Below are 23428 nucleotides of genomic sequence, written 5' to 3'. Positions count from 1 at the left end.
TACAAATAGTGTAATAATTTGTTTTTATTTAAATGATCTCTACTGTTAAGTCATATATGATATATTAAATTATCCTGATGAATCTTATAACAATAAAAAAAGTGAATATATATGTATCTTTTGCTGTTATGGTATTAAAACATGTTTTATTAACATTTTTTCTAAAAATAAAAAAAAAGTCATTATTATTAATTGTAAAACTTTTTGAAAAACATTTTTATAGCCAATTATTAAAAACAATTTCAAAAATTTTTTTCTTTCAATTTTTTTTTTAATTTTTTAAGTTAATGACTATTATGCGTAGTACAATTTAATTTGTAATTTTTTTCATTTTCATCATCATTCCCTTTCCCTTTTTAATGGTGCATATGGCACTGCATTGGAAAACCAACCGCAGTGCATCTTGATAATTTTTTTTGTAACATGAAGTTAAGATGATCAGTCGTACGCTACGGGTACCAGTCCAGAGACTATAAAATATTCTCGTGTTTATTCACCTTTTTTAATAAATATTTCAAATCAACCATGTCGGCAATCAAACTTGAGACCTCTTGCATGGTAGGCAAACGCGCTGACCATAACACTACGAGGATGACATATTTTTTTTAATTTTAGTATATTTATATGTAAAAATATATAAAAGCAGCAGGTGCAAACCGTGTATAGAAGCGATTATGCGCAGCTTACCATTAAATTTACCAACCACAATAATGTTTTTTTGTAACTTTATTTACAGAAAAACAAATAAATAATTAACATTTATTTTAATTCATTTCCACCGTTTGTATTTTTATCCTAATATAAATATAAATTTTAATAAAGCGCGCCCAGCGCCTGCGGTTAGCCAAGAATCTAGCCGATTATTCCAGCTTATTTTTTCATGCAAATAAGTATACTGTATTTTTAATGTATTAACCCCAGTGCGGGTTTTTTCTTTTAGATTAAACTTGCAGATCACACAAGTTATATGAAGATTCTCGATTTGGAAAACAGTATTTCAAACATTTTTTCTTAAGGACTATTTTTCTTTAAGATGGTACTTTTGACATAAGACCATAATTACTTTCATACGTAATATTGCAGGACATATAGCGCTCCACGCGGCTGTTTTCAGCACTATAAAAACTAGAACGTTCGGCCTGTTGACATTTTAATTGAATGCCCAATATCGACTGAATTCAAAGTGGAATTTTTTATTATTTTTTTAATGAATTATATATTAAAGTCATGAATAATATATCTATATAATATAATATATCACGAAGTTACATCGTTTGAGTTAATCTCATGGATGAGAGTTGTTGTATCGCACAGAACCACAAAAAAATATCAATTTATAGTATATATTACTTACATATTTTTTTATTAAATATATTTGGACCCCTGTATTTAGTAGCCTTACGTGTCATGTACAAGGCTAAGGTACTCGGAAAAAAAAAAGTTTTTGTTTGTCTTGGAAATGGGATGTTCGATCACTGATTTTGGTTTATTACCTTTATGAGTCCAATCACCATTGTTGCAAAGTTCAAGAACAATGGCGCGTGATAACTACTTTTTACTACAGTGTGGATATCTGTTAAGGATATTCCATCTTTCCTTCATTTTGCTTCAAGATTATGGCGTTGCAAACTGAAAAATGGGCACTGAAATAACAGATGTTCTATACTCTGTGAAGAAATATCATCACATGGACAATAGTCATCATTCCTTAATTTAAACCTATATAGATAACTTCTCATAGCTCCGTGTCCGGTAAAAATTTGGGTCGTTTCGAAAGTACTTTGGTGATGATGACGGAAGTTTGCTGCATCAGCCAGCGTTGGGAAAAACATTTTAGTGATTTTACCTGCAGAAGAAGCGCGGTAATGATCCTCCCAACGCTGCTAAACAACTCAACAAAGAAGTAGACTCGATAGTGGCTCGATGATTTGGGGACCGTGTGAGTTGAAGTACTCTCTTATGGTGAAGAGGGTTTAGAAGAAATTTCTTCGGTTTCTCTACATAAGGGAGTGAGGATATTATCCATGGCTTTATCCCGCTGCGTTCCTCCAGGGTATGCTCGGTTACAGCAGTTTGAAGGCAAGAAGGAATGTGTATTTAACTACGCACTTTTTTCAACCCTTAAATTATGCGAAGCATTAGCTTTTATGTTCCGGATCATTACCTTAGACAGCGTCAGCATAGACTGTTTCACTTTCCAATATACAAGACTAACCTGCGAATGGTTATGCCTGTTGGAAGGGCTATCTCTATGTTGAACAATATTACTTTAAACATTGAGATTTTTCACGTCTCTGAGGTAGCACAATTCCTAGAATATGCGACCAATAAAACAATATATTTACCGAGGCTGATATTGTTTGTGACAATGTATGTAAATTTAGGTCAAAAATTATAGAAATTTTGAGAGAAACAGATATTTAACTTTATTTTTATTATTATTTACATATTTTTTCATTTCGTTTCTTTTACATTTATTATACTGAACATAATTTAAATGATTGTATTAAGTGTAAACATTTTTTTTGGTGTGTGCATGAGTTTCTTTCACTAATATACAAAAAAATTGGTGATACATGTGTACATACTGTTTGTTTACCTAATTAAATAAGTAAATAAATAAATGTAAGTACAAACACATGATACTTTTTTATAGCTTACCTGTAAATAAAATCACCATTCGCCACTGAAAAGCAGTCACTGGTTATTCTAAAGTAGGTAAATAATGAGAATGAAGTTTTGGTAAATGTATTATGTATGCATAAAATCAACATCCGTTCTGTTCGTTTATATAGATGAATAGCTAACGCAAATTAAGTTAAGGCGAACAAACACCTACATCTGCGTGTATCGGCTTCCGAAGGCTGCAATTGTGTTTTTTATAGTGAGCTGTGCATTTATTGGACATGAACATCTAAGATTTATATTCTAATATTAAATACAGTTTTCATGTTTGTTGTGTCATTTACTGGGAGGTTAACAATTACATATTTATTTATTTGTAAGTATCGAACGGTCGTGCGGCGGTAGCAATCCCAGTGATTTGAATGAATTCAGTTGAATTTCGTCGAATTGTAATAATTAGGTTAATTAAGCATTTTTAAATTAAAATATCTCATTGCATGTAGGTACATGCATTAAAAATAAAACAAAATTAAATTAGAATTTATTAAAAACATTAAACCCACAAATATTCTTGAAATACGCTAAATAATAAGGATAATTAAATATACATTTGTGTAATAAATGTCATTGTTGTTAAGATCTTCGATCGTATTTATGTATGCTTAAAAGTTAGCCGGTGTTATGTTTTATATTTTTAGTTTATAAAACCCTTTTCAGTTTTAAAAATTTTGGATAACTTCACTTTAAAGTTTAGTTTACCGGTGTAAAAAAAAATAATAATTATGTTTTATTTGAATCCTACTATGCCTTATATTATAAACATAATATAATGTATGTATTATGTCTTAATAGTGTATTATGTTAACTATGTAACTTTATTTTTAAATTTTAAAAATATTTTTTTTTAATTTTTATATTTGAAAAAATGTTAATTAAGTTTAATGTGTAACTTTTTCTTTTTATATAGTTTGTATAATATAAAAGCCCCATGGGCATAAACAGAAAGAAAAAAAAAAAAAAAAAAAAAGATGTGCATCGACAAATCAGCCGTCTCTTTTAATGTTAGCTAGGAACTACCATGTAACCAATATTAAAATATATATATGTTTTAATGTTTCATCAAATATTTATTAAGTGAATTCAAATTACCCACAATAAATATGTATGTTCCTAAAAGTTCACTTTGAATAAATATTTCATATTAACCTCATAACGGTTTCACACACTCACCCTTTCCATAAACCCACCCTCACACCCATATATACACACACACATATTCACATACCTACCTAAACTACACTTACTTACCCACGCATCCTAACACACATAAACTCCCACACATGCACTTCTACATGTTTTAGTATCTAACTGAACTGGATTTTTGTAATTGTTTTTATGTGGAAAACTGATTTGGCTTTATTTTATGTTTTTTAATAATGTTGTGAATATTTTTTTGTATTGCTGTTGTTTTTCTGAACAAACAATATTTTTTTTAATTAACAAAAATAACCTTAATAATTCAATCGACCGAAATACATACTGTATTTTACCATTTTATAATTTAAACATCTGACTGAGTATTATGTTCGCCTCAAACGTTGAGTTACATTATACGAGTATATATAATTTTCGCTAATGTGTATGTTTTCAAGCTAATTAAAACTCACTTAATATCCCTATGTACTAGATATCATTTTATCATACGTACTACAGTATAAAGCAAATTATGAGAATCAGGGGAGAGTTTTTCTCTTATTTATTTGCGGTGAAAATATTATTAAAAAAGGGTATGTCCGAATGTAACAGGTATCTTTATTTATTTTCTGGAACTGTCACTCTCCGTTTTCTATGCAAACAAATGTACCACTCTTAGATATAAATTACAGAGATTTTCAGGGCGTATCTGTATCAGTAAAGCCCATATTACACTAAACGAAACCAAAAATTAGTTAATACCTAAAAAAAAGTTTATTTTTTAAAACGGTTTTTTTTTGGGTAGGTAATTGAACTTTTACTCGCAGTATTACACGGTTCTTTTCCACTTTTTAAATAAGTTTGTAAGCATGTCCAGTAGGGTGTATCGATCTTGTATGGAGAGAAAAAAAAATAAGTTATCAAAATGGCTTTATGTGGAAAAGATATTCTATAGTATTTAAAATAAGAGAAAAATAAAATAAAAAATATTTTTTAAGGGTAAGGTTTGCCGCGAGGAGGATGAAATTTAGATTTTCATTGAAAAAAGCCATATTTTGGTAAGATGATTGGATAATAGGATACTAAATTAATGTTCTTCTGCAATAAAAATATGCATAAATTATAATCAATTATTAAATAATATATTACTCTAGCTTTGATAATCGACCCTTTCCTCTCATCCTCTGAAATCAGTTCGTAAAACTGCATTAAACTGAGCGAGCGGCCGTCAGAATAGCATGCGCGACCGCTGTTCCCGGTAAATAAATAACTATAATACTATGTGAATTGTGAGATTAAATGAACTTGAACCAGTTTTGCACGATTGCAATATTAAGAAAAGACATGATTTGCCATATTTTCAGGCCTGGTTGTAATGTGCCACCAAATATGATATCTACCTGTGAAAACGAAATCTGGTACGTATGTTGGCATTTAAACCAACATACGACATAAGGAAAACATTTCTGTACCGTGTAAATATTTTTTTAAGAAGTAAGACTATATTTAGCATCAATCCCAAAAATTAAATTCAATATCATTTAATTAATTTATTTATTTATTTTATTGGGTAAACAAACAGAATTTACATTCATATTGTCAATTTCTTTGTAAATTAGTGTATGACACTCGTGCACACACCAAATAAATTGTTTACACTTAAGACAATAATTTAAGTTATGTTAAATGTAACAAATGTTAATGATAAGAGAAAAAATACGAGCAAACGGAACCAGCATGTGAGCAAGACTTCTGACTTTTTTATACAGTCGGATATTGTTGAAACCCCATCCTAAGTTCTCAAAGACCTCTTATTTGAAGAACATGATATAAGTATGGCGTTTTCAATTAAGCAAGGGTAGCTATCGTATCAGCTGCACTTCAAGATGTTGGCCTTTTATCACTATGGCAACATATCGAACGTCATTGATTGCGTTTTAATTCGGCGTGAGAGAACAAAAACAAGAACCACTTTACTATCTCAGCCAGTTGTAGAAAATTCTGATCCAGTTAATTTATATTTTGACCAACGTAAAGACAATACCATAATAGTAAAAAAAAACGGAAGAAAAATCAAAAGAAAAAACACATAGGTCTGGTAAAAAGAACTTGAGTCCAAGTATATTGAAAAAATGTTAGAAAAATTGGAAAAAACAAGATAAGGTCTGATGTTGTTCTCACAAAGCTGGTTGCGATTGGATTCAATGGAACAGTGGTTTATGTGCCAGTCACATGCCAATAATGTTCCACATTGTCATATTTTTGTAAATTTAGATGGAACTACAATTGGGCTCATAGAGTTCACGGGAGAAATAGAAAAATTGTTATATGGCGAGAAGCTGCCTATAGTTTTATTCACCTCAATAGAATGCAAACTACCTGAAGTCATTAATAAGAAAGGCGTAAGCTTTGATCAGCTTTAATTAATGGACATTATAAAATTATCAACTTTGGACATTGCAATTAAATTCTGTGAAAGATAACCCCTAGAAAAATTTGGCACTGTAGGTGGTTCTACAACCGCAAATTGGAATCATAACATAAATCACAATAATCCATCCGAGATTTAAGTAACATTAAAGACTATTATTTAATTAAATTATTATGACTCAGTTTAAAAAAGACTTACTTCATATCCTGAGAATGTTACTTTATCAGTGCTAGCTGACAAGAGAAAACACGTAAGAAAAAATAGTTTTCAGGAGAATTCCGAGAGCCTGCAAAATAAAACGGACTACACTTGCAACAAGTATTCGAATATTCGAATTTCTAGAATGTGATATTTGTACAACAGATTATGAAAATTCGACTTAAAAAAAAAATCTGCAAGAGCCTCGAATGACTGAAAAATTTACCTATAAAATGATTTCAGAAGCAATAGGAGACACATAGATTATTAAGGAGGCCATACTACCTTCCACCACGGGGTTTTCCTGTCACAGTCAAGCCACACGAATTGTAAAAATAGTTACGAAAGCGTCAGTTTCTGTCTGCAGATACCAAAAAAGAAACAGGTTTAATAAAAAAATAGCAAAAAATAAAAAAATTAATGCCAGTGTTTAAACACTAGTAATAACCGTCAACTTGAATTTTGATGTTTTTTTTTTAACCTATAACAAAACAATTTTCTGAAGCTGCTCAATACATATTATCAATAAAAAAATTGCATCTAATTGGTTTATGTTTTACCTTTGCAATAAATACTAAAAAAAAAAAAAAAAATTAATTCTTACCCAAAAAATTTTTTTTGTTATACTGCCAAAAAAACGTTAAAATACCTAAACTAAAACAGTCTTTTCCACATAGGGCCGTTTTCAATTTCCAAAAAATTAGAAATCAAACCACTCTAATGTCCAGTAAGCAATGCGAAGGCAGATTATCAATGAGAAAATGAACAAATTCTTGAGCCTACAAATTGATTGACTTTAATGAGAATTTTAAAAGTATCATGGCCGCCTTTTTTTTGATTTTCAAATTAGTTTCACAGTTGAGTTACTTAAAATCAAATTGAAAAATTTAATCAAAATTAGGACTTAATTGTAACTTAAAATTTTGCATTTGCGCATAAAAATTATTGTTTTTTGTTTTTGTTTGCTTTTGTGATTTGTGAATTTCTACACATAACTCCATAGAGGCCATCAATTGATTTGTATATAAACCATCACCGATTTGTGTTTTCAAAATTCGATCTTTTTGATCTGATTTCTATCTAAACAAAAATAACCATAAAATTTGTTTTTTTTTAAGATAAATTTTTATTATTAAATTACATGTTTGTATTTTACTTCTGAATTAAAAAAAACAACTTAATTATAAATGATCAAAAGAAACTGTTAACTAGTTCAAAGACTATCATTAGCATCAACAAGTTCCTCAAATATTACAATGTAATTGAATGAAGATAATGCACCTGGCGGTTATTTTGTAAATTCCTTTTGAGTTAGTCATCATCTGAATATTTTTCGACTAGTTTTGCAATTCATGTAATATGGACTTAAGGCTGGTGTCAAAAAAGAAAGGAGGGTTAAAGTTTGGGGTAAAAGGTTATGCGTATTCCTCAGACGGTTTTCGAACTTCTTTTATGCCCTGAAAAACTTCCCTTAGTTATGAAATGGACCCTTCCAGCCCTTAGAAGTCCTGAAAGGGTTGCGTTTTGTTATTTACCCCAAATCTCGATACATCTCCAAGTTATATGAAATTATTTGTTGAAAGATAAGATGAGCAACCACGGATTTAATTAAAACAACTTGATTATGTAATTTTTAAAGATAAAAATAGTCAATGCGTTTGCTTACCAAACAAGAGGTCTCGAGTTTGATTTCCGATATAAAATTTGTTTTTTTACTGGAATAGTTTTTGGACAAGCGTTTTAAGCATAAGACATACCATTTTTCCGTTCCTTTTACACTTTACAACAAAAAATATCAAGATATACTGCGGTCGGTGTATCAATGCAGTGCCCTATGCCACACTATGGAAAAGAAATTATGATGATAAAATCAACATGAATAAACTATGGATGGTGGGAATCAAGAACCAATAAAAAAATATCATGTCTTTATTCGCTGATATATGGGATTACGCAGGATTGACTGTAGACTCTGCCACAATGTTTTATACGGCAGTTTTTTTTCCACGTATTTCCACGATTAGTAATAATGCGATCTCACTGGGGTTATTCATGCCGGGGATACTTAAAGATATACTTTATTTTAAATAATTTTACATGTAAGAATATACGTAAAATCCTACAGAGATAATTAACAAAATTTTCAGACTGTTTTGGACATTACGTTTTTGTGTTTATAATTTATTTATGTGTACCTATATTATTTATATTTAAGTTAAATCTAGTAATAATGCATGAAATTAAAAAAAATAGTCATTGTTTTAATGATTTACTGAAGTAAATTTTTAAATTTTCTCATTTTTAACAGGTTTTAAATTACTACTAGAAAACGTCTTTTGACAAATAACGACAATCCGCATTTTCAGAGTAAATTTTTTGTGGTTTCCTCGTCATTAGAGCAAATGCAAAGAAGCTTCTAAAACAGGCCATACCTTTCATATCATAAACACAACTTTATTAAGTTTTTCTGAAGCTTATTTTATAAAGTTACTTTAGAAGTCCTTAATTGTTGCAAAAGAGAGAGAAAACCTTTTTGAGAAGGGAATATGTAAGTCTAGGCATTTACAGGGCTTACGACTTAGGCAAGAAATCCGCCCAGTCTGGAAGCATTCAGACATACTCAAAACATTGTTGAATTAACTAACTGGTAAAAGAAGACGTTTAAAAAATGGAAAATTATTTTCAGGTGTTGCCTAGTAGGTGGATCGATTCAACCGAAGGAAATTTAACCACATTATAAATGTTTCAGCTCTTTTACTTCTCAATAGTTAGGAGTTAACAGATTAGGGAGGTTAAAGTGACCACTTTACACACTATATAAAAATATAGCCAGCCAACAATAAACCAGCCAATGATAAGTCATAAGCCCTGTAAATGCCTAGACTTCTATATTTCCGTCTCAAAAATGTTTTCCCTTTCCATTGCAACAAGCTTAGATCTACATAACTCGCTAGAGAGGAAATCCAGCCAGTCTGAAAACATTCGGACATACTCAAAACATTTTTACTTTAGAAATATTAAAGTATTAACAAATGTATAAATTTTATATTTGAAGCACTAACTTATGGTTATTTATTATTATAAAATAAATAAAACAACTTTGTTTTTAACAACCATTTTTTTTTTCTTTTTTTTCCACCGACCGGTTTCAAAGCAAACAAGCTCTTTCGACAAGGTTTACGTAACTAATAAATTATTTCCTATTTTATTTTTATCATGTCAACTAAATACTAAACGTGGACCCAATAAATCAAGTCAAACTGATTGCTTATAATAATGGATATAATAATAACTTAATTGATAAAATATTAAATTAAAAACAAAAACGAAGACTTTTAAATAATTATTAATATTCTACTCCCACAGAAAATAAAGCAAACCCACCTGAACATTATTAAAAAATCACAAAGACAAAGTTCATAAATATATTAATATAATCTGGGATATACCAATTAAATTGTAATGATTGCGATTCAATAAACATTATAAAAACTAATAGAAACTTTTAAATTAGAGTAAAAGAACACTTAAGGTACTTAAATAATAGTAATTTTTCTAAATTCGCAAACCATCTGATAGAAAATAATCGTAACTTCAATAAAGATACTGGATTAAAATTACTTCATGTTGAAAATAAAATATTAACGTTAGGCAACTTAGAAATCTTAGAAATTCAAAAAGCGATTTGTAATAAGAAAAAAATAATTAATAACCAAATAAACTAATCTTTTTTTAAGTCCTCTACTGTCTAGCTTCGAAAATATCAATATCAAATTACCACCCTTGTAAGGAAAAAAAGACTTGATAGTATCCACGTGAAGTATTTAGTTGACACGATAAAAATAAAATAGGAAATAATTCATTAGTTACGTTAACCTTGACGAAGAAGCTTGTTTGCTTTGAAACCAGTCGGTGGAAAAAAATAATAATAAAAAAAATAGTGGTTAAAAACAAAGTTGTTTTATTTATTTTATTTTAATAATTATCTCTTTGATGTGTACATAAACCTTGTAAGCTAGGTAAATAATGATGCAACTCTCGTATATTTTTAGTCAGTCGTACGCTACCTAATAGTATCATTGAAATTAATCACGTGTCTTCTTTTTCTTTTACAGGATTTTTATTTTCTGCTTCCTATGCCCTGGCTTCAGAACCCACAGCATCTAACTCCGTAGAGACGCTGGCATCACGCTCGCCCCCCGGTACAAATAGCGTGACTTGTGTTATGGGAGTTCTACGTGACACCACGCTCACGGAAGAAACTTCTGAATTATCCAAGTAAGTCTTCTCAAAATATTCCAAACATAATATTTTACTACCTGGTTCTTGAAAACCTCATATATGAGGATTTCAACTAGATCCATCACCACCATATCTCTTTTTTTTTATTTCGATGCAAATATGTTCTCGTGATCATTGCTACGAATTAAAACTAGTATTTCAATGTGTTGAATCGATACCTGGAGCTAAATAATTATCATTTTACCTTCACTGTACCTAAAAGAAGCACTTACACACTTCTTGTCGAACAATAAGGAGAGATCTCAGCAAAATGTTCGTACAAGATTGTCCCAGATCACGAACTATGTCATACCTAAAACCCGTATGCCTTTTGCTCAGAGACATCTCTCCGCATCGAAAGTGTTAAATATTTTAAAATATCGCAATAAGGCATCTAGGACGAAAACCATTTTCAAGAAAGGAGTTTAGAACTGGATTTTCCTTAGTGGGAGGGATTTGAGTGGGAAACTACTAATAATTTTCTAAATGTTTGAGTTTACTGTTTATAATATTTATGTGTCATACATTTTGTTTATTAAATATTATTATTAGGGTTTTGATTTTGAATTAAATTTGTGATGATATACTCATGTGCCCGTGTCAATTAATTGCTCGTCCCAACTTAACACCTTTTAGTCCCCTAAAGTTGGGGCTTCTGTCTCAAATAATTTGTAATAAACAACCTATACGTAAATTAAAATATAAAATATTACTTAGATCGCTTTTAAAGCACCAAAGCCTTATAGATAACGGAATACTCGTATGATAAGTATTTTAGCTAATATTTTCAAATTTATCTAAATGAAAATATATGATCTTAAGATTCTTTTCGAATAAAGATTTTTTTACAAAAAAACCAAAAAATTGTAAAGAAAAAAAATTATGAATGAAATGGTTATTAGTTTTTGTACAATTTTTCATTTTTAATACGGGGTTTCAGATAGACTAATTAAATTCATTTTCTAAATATCTAAGCGGACATTTTCATTGCCAAGTTTTATTATTGTTACTTTATTTAGTATATATTGCTTTGCAAAAGGAATTTAGAGAATGACTTATTTAATATAAGTGTCAAATAAGTTAAACCTGACAGTGATAGACATATGACGTTATTCCTCTTTTAAGATAAAGTAACGTGAACATTTTTATGAAATTCGAATTTGCCACAAAATCAATACTCGGAGCAGAAAGCATATCATATTTACCAAGCTTTTTATTATGTACTCAAGTTAAAAAGATTTTTATATTTGAACGTTCAAACAATAACAACATTTTAAAGATGTTTGTCGCATAAAATTAACGAAGACGTCACATACTGATTTGGAGTCACCACTGAATTGCAACAAGGCTGCTTCCTTGCACTATTTTTTTAACATCTGAATGCATTTTTTATCCTGTGAAGTACCACCAAATACACGTAAACCTATTATTAATATATTCTTCCTAGAAGCTCTGCAATCAGAAATGTACCGATCATTCCGTTATTATTGATGACTAAGTCAACGGCCCTCAAATCATTTTTGATTTTCAAAATAGATGTTTTACATAAGTGGGTTTAAAAAATTCACTCTGGACAATTTGGTGTCTAGATGCTCATCGTCACCTGGCCTATGTCAGGCCAAGTCATCGAAAGGCTGGCAAATGATAAATTTAAGAAACAAGTATTTTAAATATTGTTATTGCTCAAACAAAATAAAATTTTATTGCACTCCAGGGAGTTGTTAAGATGAACATATTACGACACAAATGAAGAAAATGCATGATAAGGAAATATGAAAGTTTAGACATTTAAAGGGGTTATGACGAGCCAGTGGCTAGTCTAAGTGGCTTTTTTAAACTTTTTATGACATTCACAGTTTTACATTTTTTCAAAGAATCATATATCTTCAGTACTTCAGCGTGTAGATTTTTGTGAAGAAACTCAAAATATTATTGGTTAAATCAACTAGTCCAAGGCGTACGTTTAAAAAAAATATTTTCAGGCGTTGGCTAGTATGAAGGTGAAATCATTTTGTCAGATGAATCGCACCCGAATCAAAAAGGTTAACTTTACGAGCATCAAAACAAAGAAGAAATAAAGAAATTGTAAAGTGGCCACTTTAATCTGCCAATGATAGGTTTTAAGCTCTGTAAATGCTTTAACTTCGATACGCTTTCATCATTATTTTTTTATAAAATTATTATGTTAATTATAAAATTGAGTTTGTCCAAATTTTTGTAGACGAGGACTGGATTCAACTCCCTGGGGAGCTGTTTACATCATATTACAACAGAGCTGAAGAACAATTTGAAGAAGGCAATATAGATGTCTAGGCATCTACAGAGCTTATGACCTGTCATTGACTGGTTTAAGTGGCCACTTTACACACTGTGTAACATTCACCATTCTGCCCATATTTGAAAATCTATATTACTTCAATTCTTTCATCTGTTGATGTTTGTGAAGTTATAAAGCTGAAACCTTTATTTATGCGGGTGAGACACCTGGTCCATGAAAAAGTATAGAAATTGAAAAAACAAAAATTTCAGGCGTTGCCTGGTGTGTAGGTGAAATAGTTCAATTAGATGAATCTCACCCGCATAAATAAAGGTTTCAGCTTTATAACTTCACAAACATCAACAGATGAAAGAATTGAAGTAATATAGATGTTCAAATATGGGCAGAATGGTGAATGTTACACAGTGTGTAAAGTGGCCACTTAAACCAGCCAATGACAGGTCATAAGCCCTGTAGATGCCTAGACATCTATATTGCCTTCTTTAAAATGTTCTTCATCTCTGTTGTAATATAATTATAAAATTGTTTAATGTTACACAGTTTGTAAAGCGATCACTTAAATCAGCGAATGACATGAATGCCTAGCCCCGTAATACCTAGTCTTCCATATTCCATTCTCAAAAAGATTCACGTCTTTATTGAAATACATTTTTATCACACATTCATAATATAAAACTGAATGAATTCTTTTTAAAGGGAACTAAATTATTGTTACGATGACTGGGTTAAATTTTCATCGTAAATTTCCGTTTTACACCTTGTCGATTTGTGAACTTTATCAATGACGGCTAAAAAATGAATACAAAATTTCAGATCGTTTATTTGCAGATACACTTATTCATTTCGAATGTATTTGGATTTTGTCTGAATAACATGAATACCAAATGAACCATAAACTTCGGGGGCAAGTCTGCTACACGATGCTGCCAAAAAGCTGAGTTATTTTCCCTTACTTAATAAATAAGTCGTGACTCATCGACTTTTCTTCAATGGGGTCTCGGCGGGTTTATATCAAAATGTTATTTCGTTTTCATCCCCGCAAAATACCGACATTTTTCAAAAGGATTCCAGAAACATTACTCATAAGTTGAGATGAGTATTGTCAACCATTTTTTGTCAGCGTAGGTCATCTTTTTCACCTCTTTTTTGTTTAATTAAAAAATTTTTTTTTGTCTTTTTGCGTTTTTTTTATTTACTTACGTTCATCAAAAACCGTTATATTTACAAATAAGTAGTTAGTTTATCAATACTACAATTACTAACATGATGCTTTTTCCACGTAGGGGTAGGCAGAGAGAACGGACAGCCACACACGTCTATCCTGGCATATATTCCTAGCTTCTTCCACTTTCATACATCTTAATATAAATGTCTTTTGGTTCTGTCATTTTTTGACATGACTAGACTTAAGATTTTTATTTATCTGATCATGCCACGTTTCCCTTGGTCGTTTTCGTCTCATGTTACCATTCATTTTTGCTATATATACTTGTTTTACTATTCTTTTGTCGTCCATTCGTTCTACATGACCAAACCATCTCAGAGACCCTTTTTTAATCGTATCAGTTATACTTGACCCAGATTTACACTCTCGCCTGATTTCATCATTAGTAACCCTGTCATACATAGATTTCCCACATATTCGCCTAAGAGATCAAATTTCAACCGCGTTCACTCGGCTTTCATCCATAGTTTATCACATGCAAAAAAATATTTATATTGACTCTTTTAGATCTGAATTAATTTAGTTGATACAAAAAACCACAAATATATTATTATCTTTTCAGTGAAAAAACATTATTTATTATGTTTGTACCAAAGGAATCATTTGAAAAAAAAAAGTATTTTTAATGTTTTTTAGACTGTTATACTTTAGAAATTATAAACCGTTATTTTTTTTTGTAAACAATGGGTCTCAAATTGATAATCAACTGACAAAATTAATTTGAAATGTCATATTATCTACGAATACATGTTTATGAAGTCACATTTATTTCATTTTAATGAAATATGTAGAAAACTTGCCTCGCATATTATAATCATTCGCTCCAAGGCCAACTAACTAGCCAAAATTTTTGTTTGTTAGGTACAAGAAGGTATGAGAGAAAAAAATCTTAAAATTCGTGTATGTTTAAATGAATGCCTAAGGTAATAATGTTTTAAAACAAACATATGAGTTCATCATAACTGATATTATGTGGGATCAGAAAAAATAATACACGGCACATCAATATAATAAACAACAAATTCAAACATTTAGTTTAAGTTTAATGAAAAAGGAGAGAAAAATAAAAAGAAGGTCATATATCTGAAAAATCATCAAGGAGATTCCCACTCAAATCCCTCCCGCTGAGGAAAATCCAGTCCTTAATTCCTCTCTTAAAAAGGTTGTCTTTGTCCTTGAGAGCTTTATGTGGTCTTACAAAATATAGCACGCTCTCGGTGCGGTAAAGGAGAGGTGTCTCTGTGAATAATTCGTGTGATATTCATACTTTGCACATATCATCATCATTTCCATGTTTAGTTGGAGCATATGGTGTTCACAAAAAACATCCATGCATCTTCATCGGCTGCCAGATGATGTGCGTCTTCCCTCGTCAGGTTCGAGTCCCGTAGTTTTGTTATAAACTGCCGGCAAAAAGTCAGCAGTGAACGCCCAGGACGTCGAGAACCTGATGGCTTGTAAAGTAGGCAAGTGCGATTAAGGTCATCAGGAGGCATTCGCAGTATATGAACTAGCCAACTGTTTCGCCTCCACTTGACGACAGTTGTCACTGGAGTTTACTGCGTCCGTTCTTTGATTACTTCATTCCTCACAAAGTCAAACTAACTCACACCCAAGATTCTTCTGAGACCCCTTTTTTTAAAACCCAGTATTTTGCTGTTTTGAGCCCTAGTGAGGTACCACGATTTGCATCAGTGGAGGAAAATTAGTGCTATGCAGGCGTTATAAAGGCAGCATTTGGTTTTGACTGAGTAAATATCTGATCTACGGACAACCTTCATACCGTTGAACGTGGCGCCTGCTACTTCTAGCCGCACTCCCAGTTACATTTGAAAATTGCCATTTTCTGTAACATGTACTCCCAGGTATTCGAAAGTTTCGACTCTTTCAATGATTTGGTTTGACAGAGTCAGGGGATTTTGAGCATCAAAGCACAAAGTGGTACACGGTCCATGAGTTTTTGCAATATTGATTTTTGAACTTAGAAATATATAATGACTTATTTTTTTTTATTTATTTACTTAAGTTAGTTAATATTACATTGTATATTAACTAATATATTTACAATTATAACAAATACTTCTTACATAACTACATTATTACAATAAACATAACATTTTTTTTTTAAATCCGTAAGTTTTCTTTCATTCTTCATACTTTCAGGCATCTCATCATACAGTTTTAACCCTTTATACATTAAGCTATTTTGTGATTTTGTTTTTTTCTTAAGTGGTAGTCTTATCCTATTTCTATTTCTTGTCCTATATGTATGTACATTTCTATTTAATATAATTTCACTTATAAAATACTTTGGCATGAGATTATTAAACACTTTATATATAAATACAAATACATTATACAATAGTCTTTTCTTTATTCCTATCCAGTTCAATTGTTTTCTCATTTTTCCAACACTATTACATTTGCTTTTTTTCAGTATAATTCTCATTGCTCTATTTTGTAGTATTTCAAACTTGTTGATGTCTCCCTCGTTAGCTAAATATAATATAGTAGAGCAATAGTCCCAATGAGGGGCAATTATTGTTTTGTATATAAGTTCTGCACTCTTTTTATTTATTTTTTTTCGAATTCTTCCTAGGAAGAAAATCTTTTTTGAAATTTTCTTATGTATATATTCAAAGTGTGATGTTAAATTTAATCTGGAGTCAAGAATAATTCCTAAGTATTTCATTTCATCAACCCTTTCAATAATTTTACCATCAATATTTACATTCATTGTTATGCCATGTGCTTTATTACCTATTTCCATATATTTTGTTTTACTAACATTTAATTTCAATTTATTTATCTTTAGCCATGACGATATGTTCTGTAGATCTTCATTCAATTTATTAATTGAGTCTTCATAGTTTTCTCCCGCTATATATATAAGGGTATCATCTGCAATTAGTCGTACTTTGCAGTGCTTTATTATCTGTGTGATGTCGTTTATATATATAATGAACAATATTGGTCCTAGCACTGATATTATATTTATTTATTATTATATTTATTTTAAGTTCTCAACATTCATGGTCTTAATTTCTATCGATTTTAAGTTACGAAAATACAAATTCCCTTGAAAGCCTTTACTTGTGAAAGAAAACTAAAAATGTTTATCCGAATTTCAAGGCAATTTCTTAAGGGCCACAACACACTATTTCAGTCCAAATTAATTTTCTGCCATCAATCATTATGTTCGTACTGACGCAGGATCGAAAATGCGTTAGACTTTATATAAATAATTTATAAACTCGTTTTCGAATTTAATATGTTTTTGCAAAAACTGCAAGTCAATGTTTTCCCGAGAACCAAGGGAATTCTTTATCGTATTTTCTTTATGATCCGTTAATACAAACGATGTCAGTATAGTAATATCCCGTAATACTATAGCTTTAAGCTGAATACTGAACAGAAGAACATCGATATTCGCGATTAAAAACTACTCGAATGTACATTATCTACAACTCTGAATACCCCTTAGGAGGAATATTCCCTTCTTTAAATGTTTTCTCTCTCAATTGAAACAAATTTAGATATAAGTAACTCCTAAGAGAAAAAATCCAGCCTATCTTCAAAATATTGTTAACAATTATGTAAACTCTTTCCTTCATAAGATCAACAGTAAAATCTTATAAAGAGGAATTCCAGCCCAACCCGGAATTAAATTATAAAAATGTTTTCGTGTACACGTGAATATTTAAAAAAATTGGAATAGGATGAAATTTCTCAAAAACGCACGCAAAAATAAATAAAAAATGTTGAAAATAGTACTCATTTTAAAATTGTAAATAATGACGTCACTCTATATATCGACGTGTAGTATTTCCGGTTTCCGCTTAAAGCCTCCGCACCTTGTAAGGAACGTTTTGACCATAGAAAAAAAGAGTATAATTTGTATAATTTTACATTTCAACCAGAGATTATGTCAACTTTCTAGGTTTTTCTTAATCGGAGCGTTCGTAAAACCAACCATAACATAGAAATGAGCAAATTACGATCAACTAAATGAAGTAATCAAAGCAAATTCCATAGATTCTTGTCAAGTCAGTGAAAGTAAGAACACCAACCGTTTCATGACGTCACTACTGAAAAGTGACACACTGATTACAGTCATTTGGCGCGGTATTTGATAAATGTAACTTTAAAAAATCATAGTTTTGTAAATAACACACAAAAAAATAAAGTATATATATTTTTGTATGGTTAAATAGTACGCTAATAGAAAACAATATATAAAACAGTGGAATTCCTCATTGGTTCTAGTATTGTTAACTTATATCTGCTTCATGCTATGTAATATCTGTTGAAATCCATAATAAAATAAAACATCCACATTATTTTAATCAGAAATACCACTAACATAATACAACAGAGATTAAGAACATTTTAGAGAAGGGAATATAAGGGTTTATGACCTGTCATTTAATGACCCGTTATTCAATGCGAATTAAAAATGTTCTTCATAAATTATGTTTTTATACGAAAGTGGACAGAACGTTCCTACATTGATTTATTATTTATGTAAATCGTTTTTTATCTCTTATTTAATACATTTTTGTTATTTTCTTAGGTTAACCTTTTCTTTTATTTCTTTCTTATTTTATTTACATTTTTTAGATCTTCATTTTTACGGGTACTTTAATTTTCTTATTATTTCAATTTTTTATATAGATATGCTATTTATGCTGTATTTGGGGTTTCGCTAACAAAAACCAGATTTCTGAGATTCAAGTTCTTCAAAACCTAGCTCTGAGAAGCATTCTTGGTTTGAAATGGGATTTCCATGTCAAGGATATTTATCGTAACACAAAAATACTTCCTTTCAAGGTAATGGCACTGTATGACATCACTAACACTATTTCAAACATCATAAACTTTTCTGCTCACACAAATTTATACTTACATTTAATCATGAAATTCACAACTATAATACACGACATGCAAAAAATCTTCACATTTCTAAATTTTGTTCCACGAAGTTCGGCAAAAGGTCTCTGGAATACATTGGTCGTATACAATTTAATAAACTGCCTGATGACCTTAAAAATGAAATGTCGAGTGGTAAATCTCAAAGACCAGAAATGAAGACCTATTTCTTGAATCTTTTTGAAAGTGATAGTTTTTAGCTCAGTTTCTGTGAATAGTCTATAAATTGTGTTTTAGGTTTAAATGTTTTTCTTTTCTTTTTTTAATATTAAGTTCACAGAATGTTTAAATGTTTTTATTTTCTTTTTTAATATTAATTTCACAGAATGTTTAAATGTTTTTCTTTTCTTTTTTAATATTAAGTTCACAGATTGTTTGAATGTTTTTATTTTCTTCTTTAATATTAAGTTCACAGATTGTTTAAATGTTTTCTTTCCTTTTTTAATATTAAGTTCATAGATTGTTAAAATTTGTTAAAATTTTTATTGTTTAAATGTATACTATGTATTGTTACAAGAAATGTACTATTTTTTTATGTACCGTCCCAAATGAGTTTTCTCGTACAACTCCTGGGAATATAATATCATGATATTCATGTCTTATATGTTTTATTAATAAATAAAAATAAAATAAATAAAAAATATGAATTGAGATTTTCGATATACTTTGTTTTATTTTTTACCTCGTTTTGATTACATTTATGAGCATACACTTTTTATATGTGTGTTTATATTTTTTTCCTATATTTAAAATGTATCCAAGTAAATGGCTCTTGTTTAATTTTAATTACATTATTTTACTATATTTTCTTACTTGCAAAAAAATATTTTTTTAAACCATTTTTATCTAGTTCTGAATATCTGATTTAATATTATTGATATTTTGACAGTATTTCGAATGTGTTTAAATTTTTGTAGACAAAGACTGGATCTCATCAACTGGGGAGTCATAAAGCTAAACACATCACAACAGAGATAGAGAACATTTTAAACAAGCGAATATAAATCTATGCATACAGGGTTTATGGACCGTCATTTACTTGTTTATGTGACCTCTGTACGCACTCTGTAGTATGTAAATAATGTGTAACTGGTTAAAAAAAATATATAAAAATAAAAATATAAAATAGTTTTTCTAGCGTTGCGTTGCCGTTACCTTGTATTCAGGTGAAATAATTCATTCAAATAAATCACACCCGCTTCAATTAGTAAACATTGTTTTTCTTTCACTCTCTCGCAAATGTCTCTTAGATACTGTGCGAAAAATACTAATTTTGTCCAACTAAAATCAACGATTGACTGTCCCGTTTTCCGCACCTCATTTGAACAAAACTTGATTTTTTTTTCGAGAAAGTGTACCAAATTTAAATTTTCGGTATGGGTATTTTTTCCGTTTTTCAATTTTCGCCCGAACAAAATCGATGATTGACTGTCCCGTTTTCCGCACCCCATTTGAACAAAACTGAATCGATCTGTTTTTTTTTTCTTTGAGAAAATATTTTTTTTCCGTTTTCAATTTTTTTTATTATATTTGTATACCGTGCGTCCGAAGACAGCAGGTAAAACTGGACCCTTTTTGGGTTTTTGCATGGTCCTAGCTTCCACAAGAAAGAATTTACCAAGCAAATAGCAAAACAAAAATATATACGCCAATAATAAATACCTATAGTGTATAAAATACATTGGTCTAGTGCCACAATCCAAGGAGAAAATACAAGAATACGTTTGTATGAAAAAAAGAGACACCGCGTTTCCTTTTAATATCACAACAATCTACAAACGTTAAATTCTCATACTGTTTGCAAAGGCATGCAACTTTCTTACGAAAATTCTCATATTAACATTTGTGTTTTTTTTTTTAATATTTGAATAAAATTCATACGCTTTGTACCGAAAAATTCAAAAAAATACAACAAGGGAAAAAAAAAGCAAATTAAATCACTTTCCTTACTTAATTTTTATTTCTCTGAACTCCGATGACTCGGGGTACTTTTCTAAACAGGTAATTTTCTTTTTTTCTTAAGTGGCAATTAGTCGAGCGTTACTAATCGGGAGTAGCGTCCCATAATCCCAGGGAATGGCGTCACGAGTATCCTGATTGATGATGAGCCAAATGGCGGGACGGTGCATTAGTCCCCGAGGTCTCATGCTTGCCTGGTACTTCATACCCAGCTGCATCAGGATAGCAGGATGGAGATAATTAATACTACAGTCACGCGGGATTTAAATTGAGCCATTGAGCCGATTAGGTTGGGAATTCAAAACGAAAAATATTAATTAAATTACGCGTATATTTTTATGTCAATAAAATCACGCTTTTTTTTAATTTCATTCGAGTACTTATATTTCATCACTTTATATTACCGTTTCGCCTTATAAATGTATAAAATCTTGAATCGGGTTATGGTCCCGAGGCTAGTGTCTGGACTCACGGCCCAAAGGTCCATGGTTCGAATCCCACTCTACCTCACCTTGACTCCTAATTTCTAAAACTGAGTTTCTTGCAGCTCGTGGAAAATAGCCCTAAAAAATTAAATTTTTGGTTATCGTAAGAACGCAAATATTTATTTTTTGACAAAAAAAAATATAATTGGACGATTTAAATGTGTAAGATGATTTCACGATATTTTATTACGTATTTATTACGCTGAAAACTGACTGATTTTGAAACACATTTTGAAGGCAGCTACGTATTTTATTGTGTCCCACAAAATGACGAACTTTGTTTTTTAAGTAATATTTATTTTATTATTTATTTATTTATATATAAGCCCAATGGGCATTTTTAAGGACATATTTATACATAGAAAATTATTATAACGGAAAGTAGAAAGACACAATAGTATATAGTAGACTTGGTAGGAGTGGAAACGGGAGAGAAGTGTTTATAACTGAATTTGATTCAGTGATCGTTTGAAAGAAGACAACTTGTAATCAAAGAAATCAAGACTGGTATGTTTGTTGGCAGATCTAAGAATTCTGGGCATAGGGGAATAAAAACCATAGTTAGTTCTATGGTTATCGGTACGAAAGAGTAAGTTTTGTCTGAGGTTTCTAGTTGGGATATTTAATTTTATTGAGCTCAGTAGTTCAGGCGCATAAAAGAGTGAGTTGAGATTTTTTAATAATAATGGGTAGACAATTAAAATAACTTTAAATCCCTTTATACAAAAAAATAATATATCTAATAATAAAGACGAGGAAAGCATGAGAGCTCCTACTAAGTTGGAGGTGACAGAAGAAAACAGTGATAGTGTTTATTGCATGTATAAACAGAGTGACGGAGAGGATAACTGAGTAAACGTTTTACTTGAGTTACAGAGCACTAAACTTAACTACATGCTGTAACTGACTGACAGTGTTATCTGGCTATGTAACTAAAGGTGTAACTACTTCACTTTTACTCCAGCGTTCACTTTACTTCCTAATAGGAACTTGGTTTCGTGAACTACTTCCTTGGCTGTCAGCGATTTTATCGATAATGCTGATATCCGCGCAAGTAAACAATAATCTGACATTACTAAATTAGGTGATTTGGTCATTGATTGCTTACATACAAGAAATGTGTGATTTCATTTCTGCAGTGTCTTTAATACGATTGTAGGTCAGCTGACACTAAGAATTGATTTTCGGATGACTCCTACAGACGTAAAAGTTTCATCTCTGGTTTGACTTCCGAGAAGGTTGACAGTAAATATTTATCGGAAATCTGTATTACTAAAAAATATTATTTCAATTAAGACGTGCGACTTACCTTCACTTACTGAACGATCTTGATGTTGAGTATTAAATTCCGAAAACAGGTAAGGATTTTTTTTATTATTTATTTTCTACTTTTGTATTTATCTAGTTAATTATTTTTTCCTTCGTTCTTTTATCGTGAATTAAAAATTAAATGCTACGCAATTTTTTGTCCGAAAATGTAATATTTTTTATAAAATTGAAAACCATGCTTAACAATGGCGAACGGTGAATTTATTTACAGTTAAGCCATAAACAAAATCATTTATTTGTACCTACATAGTAGGCAAATTATATAATGTAAGTGATTTATACTTTAAATTGCTATTTTTTCTGTGATTCTGTGTGATACAATAACTCTTATCTATGAAATCAACTCAAACTACGTAATTTCGTGATATATTATATTGTTTAGCTATATTATCCATTCATTTAACACATACCTAATATAAAAGTTTACATAAAATAGCACAACAAATTCAGTCAATATTAGGTATTATCATTACGATTGAAATGAAGATGAACAA

At 30.3% G+C, this 23428-nt stretch overlaps 2 protein-coding genes across 2 annotated transcripts in view; both read left to right on the top strand.

Moving 5' to 3' along the window:
- Positions 1 to 23428, top strand: part of LOC148281177 (uncharacterized) — a 197633-nt gene that overhangs the window by 120026 nt on the left and 54179 nt on the right. The gene's annotated exons all lie outside the window — the stretch shown is intronic.
- LOC148281178 (uncharacterized) overlaps positions 1 to 23428 on the top strand; it is a 189995-nt gene that overhangs the window by 123579 nt on the left and 42988 nt on the right. The window contains exon 2 of the mRNA XM_088227124.1: positions 10564 to 10726. Coding sequence (XP_088083250.1) covers positions 10564 to 10726 — 163 coding nt within the window. The remainder of the gene's footprint in view (positions 1 to 10563; positions 10727 to 23428) is intronic.

The sequence above is a fragment of the Micrasema longulum genome, unplaced genomic scaffold, assembly GCF_059751315.1.
Source record: "Micrasema longulum isolate JH-2025_06_02 unplaced genomic scaffold, ASM5975131v1 h1tg000487l, whole genome shotgun sequence".
NCBI classification, from domain to species: Eukaryota; Metazoa; Arthropoda; class Insecta; order Trichoptera; family Brachycentridae; genus Micrasema; species Micrasema longulum.
The sequence above is the reverse complement of the archived record's forward strand: the minus strand, read 5'-3'. Positions and strand labels throughout refer to the sequence as shown.